Source organism: Dipteris shenzhenensis, chromosome 31, assembly GCF_047967505.1.
Source record: "Dipteris shenzhenensis isolate YYH24624 ecotype China chromosome 31, Dip_SZ_1.0, whole genome shotgun sequence".
Classification (NCBI taxonomy): domain Eukaryota; kingdom Viridiplantae; phylum Streptophyta; class Polypodiopsida; order Gleicheniales; family Dipteridaceae; genus Dipteris; species Dipteris shenzhenensis.
The window spans coordinates 15,461,504-15,465,995 of NC_141626.1; the positions used below are offsets into that span (position 1 = coordinate 15,461,504).

At 45.2% G+C, this 4,492-nt stretch overlaps 1 protein-coding gene across 1 annotated transcript; it reads right to left on the minus strand.

The window, feature by feature from the left end:
• Window positions 1–363: 363 nt before the first annotated feature.
• On the minus strand, window positions 364–3,779 carry LOC147881089 (uncharacterized). The gene is made up of 4 exons (XM_087369963.1): window positions 2,807–3,779; window positions 2,463–2,730; window positions 1,916–2,310; window positions 364–1,169 (listed from the first exon to the last, which is right to left on the minus strand). Exons 2-4 carry the CDS (start codon window positions 2,566–2,568, stop codon window positions 558–560), a joined length of 1,113 nt encoding a protein of 370 aa, XP_087226089.1. The 5' UTR covers window positions 2,569–2,730; window positions 2,807–3,779; the 3' UTR covers window positions 364–557.
• Between the last annotated feature and the right edge of the window lie 713 nt (window positions 3,780–4,492).

Below are 4,492 nucleotides of genomic sequence, written 5' to 3' on the forward strand. Positions count from 1 at the left end.
ATGTCATGTACAGTCCAAAGAGTAATGCTTGGCTATCAAACTCTTGAAGCACCAACTACATGCTTGAAGAGTCATAATTAAATCTAGTAATAGATATCCTATTTGTTAGCTTCATGTTAATCCACAATGTATAAGCTTCATGTAGAACTATACAGTTTGCATAAGTACAAGATTATCTAATATTATAGGTTCAATATCATTCTTCATTTCCTTTCTACTTTTATTTAAAAAAAACAATGAAACACCCCTAAATTGTGTGTGTGTGTGTGTGTGTGTGTGTGTGAGAGAGAGAGAGAGAGGTAAGAGTAATATTAAGACAAATACGCCACAATAGTCTTTAATATATTTGAAAAACACCTTGAAATCACACCAAGATACTTGAGAAAGCCATTCCTAAAGCAATCCTCCAAGAGGGGAAGTGCTAATACTTTGTCCTTGACAACTATCTTAGATATAATATTATTCCATCCAATAATAACGTGGAGGCTCTTAGAATAATAATATAATTGCACCTTCATGTCTCTGCTCCAGCATATTATGTCCTCATTCATAAACTTTCAACATTGAGTTGCAAGTTCGTAATAGAGGGAGGCCGTTTCATCTTCCAGACTGAGGAGATAGTTGTTGTAAAGATGATCTATTTCGGTCACAGATGTGGGTTTGATCACGCAGGCCAACTCGTTCATCCAATTGTGCGGATGGAATTGATGGAGCACGTGCTGCTGCTGCTGATTGTAAAAGAGTCGATGATCCATGGAGGAATTCTTCTCCTGCTGCATGAAAGGATGGATTTCATTTAATCCTTCTGTGTTTTGCTGTTCGTAGTTGCTCGCTGGGCTGTTGGCGTCAAGTGCTTCACTCTGTCCTGTTCCACACGAGAATTCCTGAGACTCGCCTTCTGTTTCTGCTGCTGTCTCTTCTTCTTGATCTGCTGCTTCATCCTCCTCATCCTCTTCTTCTCCCTCTGCTAGTTCTTGGTCGTTCGTCTCTTCTTTAGGTTGCTTTGGAAAATCTTCTTTCTTTTCCCACGCTGGAATGTTGCATACCTCCCCCGTCTGCTGTTCTTTCTGCTCTCCGGATTGTTCTAGCTTCTGTCCAGAGGCCTTGGCTGCTACACTGAGGAGCATATTCTTATCTGGCAACCCGAGCAGCCCTCTCAATTTGGCTACCTGCCAAAGAAAACGTCCTCTCGACGTATCAGAACAAAAGCAGGGAAAATAATATACAAAATTGGATTCGGAGAATCGGAACTTGAAAGAGAACACTGGAAGAACCATAAGCGAGCTTGTGAACTAATATTAAATGACCGTGGAGCCCGTTCGCCAACCATCCTTGCAATGTGGACACTCAACGGAAGTTCCCCAACCACCCAAAAGAAAGTGATGGGATGACTTTCCTCCGGGCAATAAACAAAACAGGCTACGTGATGAATTTTGGATGCTTATGAGGACCCAGATCGGGCAAAGACAAGGTGATGAAAAGCAACCGTCACGTAAAATGTCAGCATCCGAGACACGTGACACAACTCAAGACACACAATCGTAAGAAACGGACTGGAAGAGCGTGAAATTGCCGTGCGGCGTGAATCTCCGTGTGGCGCACAGTGGCACACGGGCATGTGTCAGAGACTGAGTGGCAGTGAGAAGAGAAATGACAGAAAACCCAAAGAAAAACATTTCACGTACTACGTAGCCTTTAGTCTGTGAATCCTGAAATTAGAGACGTTTGAAGAATGACAAGACACTTGATTTGTGCCTCGATTAAAGCACGTCCAGGTAGTGAATCGTGACCCCTGAACACCGTTCTCAATTTCAGACGATTGCCCAGCTCCATGCAGAGTCCGGACTGCTCCAAATGATGCTAATTCCAGATTTTCAGGCTTCAGCCACACAAATTGCAGAATCGAAAGCTCTACCTCTGCTTCAAGCTGCTTCTTCTGCGCCAGCGTTCCTTCGTACTGCCCCTTGAGGCTGTTGTACTTATGTTCGAGATGCTTCGTCTTGCTTCGCGCACGCCTGTTCTGGAACCACACGGCGACCTGCCTCGGCTGCAGACCAAGCTCATCTGCCAGCTGGTGCTTGCGTGCAGGCTCGAGCTTACTATTCACGTCAAAGCTGCTCTCCAAGAATTTCACCTGGTTAATACTCAATCGTCTCTTCTTCGTTGGCTGGTGACGAAAGTCGTGATAGTCGAGAACGTCGTGATCTGAACTTGTCTGCCGCTGAGAATGTTGATCAAAGACCTTGTTAATTGGGTGCGTTGCGATGGGTACAGACTGAAAATCTTCGAGACAAGCGGCCGAGTATGGGCCTGCAGATAAGAAAGGGACAGCTCTTAGAACTTCACGTACTATGCCGGGCGGCCCTCTTGTATACAGACACCCGCATTCCTAACGATAAACGAGTGTAGACCGATAATCCAACCGATAGAAATCAGTGCTGTTCAATCTAGGGCAGCAGGACCTCCAAGCAGATGCGATGTTGCAGGTGTAAGCCCTGGTGTCACTGAGTTCGCTGAGCTGTTGCTTCTCTTCAGAAAAGTATTGGAGGGATTCTGCATCATTTCCATGTTCACGTTGATCACTCACCTGCCTGGAAGAGTTACCAGGTCTGTTTTGATTTGTCGAAGTGGGCTTTCTCTCGTTCTCCCTCTCACAACTTCAGATGACCCCGATGCTGCCTCTTGCACAGCGCCTCGCACAGATTACTGCCTGCTCGGACAACACAAATACTACAAACCCATGGAAATGACTGTTAGCATGTTAGTTAGTTCATACTCCTCTTCTCACAATCATATTCTCCCTCACCTGAAGTTTGAAAGAATTACTGTGCATAATTCTTTGACACCGCATGGGAACTGTTACGATGGCGAAAAGTAGCGGACGAGCCGGCAGAGTAGGAGAGCGATGTCAACCACAACAACGACCTCGAGCGCAACTTTGAAGAAATTGGTATTGTTCTTGCGGAGCAGCATAGTATGAAGCCTCTCTTTATACGCGCTATGCATCGAATGAGAGAAGAGAGTGTGTAGAGGAAGGCGGCAAGGGGAAAAGAGCTGCAATCTTCGGCGTGGGCAGAGAGGAGAGAAAGCTAGGGGACGCCCATGATGCGGTGCTGAGCTTCCTTTTTTCTAATTACACGATTCCAACGTCGTCTCTGACTCATTCACGAAAAGGGAAGGTCCGGATCAGGTCACGAGCGGTTGTGCTCAGAAGGGTAGCAAAGAAGCACTGGAGCAGCTATTCAAGTCGGGATGATTCGCAACACGGAGAGAGAGAGGAGAGATGGTTGGGGGGGTGAGGACACAGAGAGCGAGGTTGTTGGTTTCTAGATATATATCTTAGGTTTGACGTAGGAGCTACCCAAAACGCACATAATCACAGCAGCTGCGGATGAAGGGAAGGACATACAGAGAAGCGATAAGCACAGGAGCGGCATACAACAAGGGCAGAGCAGGGGTGTGGAATCAGCGTCTGGGTAGTGAAGGGAGAACGAGAGCAAGTACAGACAATCAGATGGGCAAAAAGGATCTGCAAGATGAAAGGCAAAGAGATCACACACACACACAGAGGATCAAAATGAAGGCGAGCTAGAGATCACACATACACACATGAACGCTGACAATTACAGATGCAGCTGCATGACAACAACAACAACAACAACAACGAAAAGCGCAAAGACACGCGCGCGCGCACAAACGCACACGCAAAGACAACGGGACGAATGGAGGGTCTAGGAGGAAGCAAGAGGCGAGGCAAAGTAGAGAGGGAAGCTATAAGGAAGACGATGAGGGGAAGGAGACATGAAAGGAGACGATAAGAGCTTAAGAAGAAGAAGGCGGTGAAGAAGACAAAAGGTGAGCGGAAAGTCCAACAGCATCTTCTAGTGTTTAGGGTTGCCGGCCAATTCTTGCTCACCTATGCTACCCTCCAACGCCACATACACTTTGTTTTTTTAACATACATTTTTTTTTTTTAAAAGACACACACATACAAACACAGAACAAACACTCTCTCTTTGTAATTCACGTCCTCATCCTTCACTCTACTTATCCTTCTTCACGCTCTACTTATCCTTCTTCACTCTACTTATCCTCCTCCTTCACTCTATACTTATGCTTCTTCTTCCCTCTCTACTTATCTTGCTTCACTCTCTACTTATCTCCCATCTTACACCTCTTCCGCTTGCATATTCACTCTCCTTATATGTTTCGTGAGCTTATAGTCAATGTGTGGAGAGCTTATCTAGGACCATTGATTATTTATATTTGCATAGCTTTCATATGCATTCACCCTTTTTACATCTCATATCAATACTGCCTCGAAAACCCTTGAAAAGAAACAAATTCACTCTTACGAAAGAAATATACGAACCACTCTCAGAATGGTTGTAGGCCACCCCTACATAAGGATTGTCAATCCAATGGATCAAATGGAAAACATTTGAACCCAAAGGGAAAAAAGGAAACCTCCAATCATGAAGTCACAAAAACG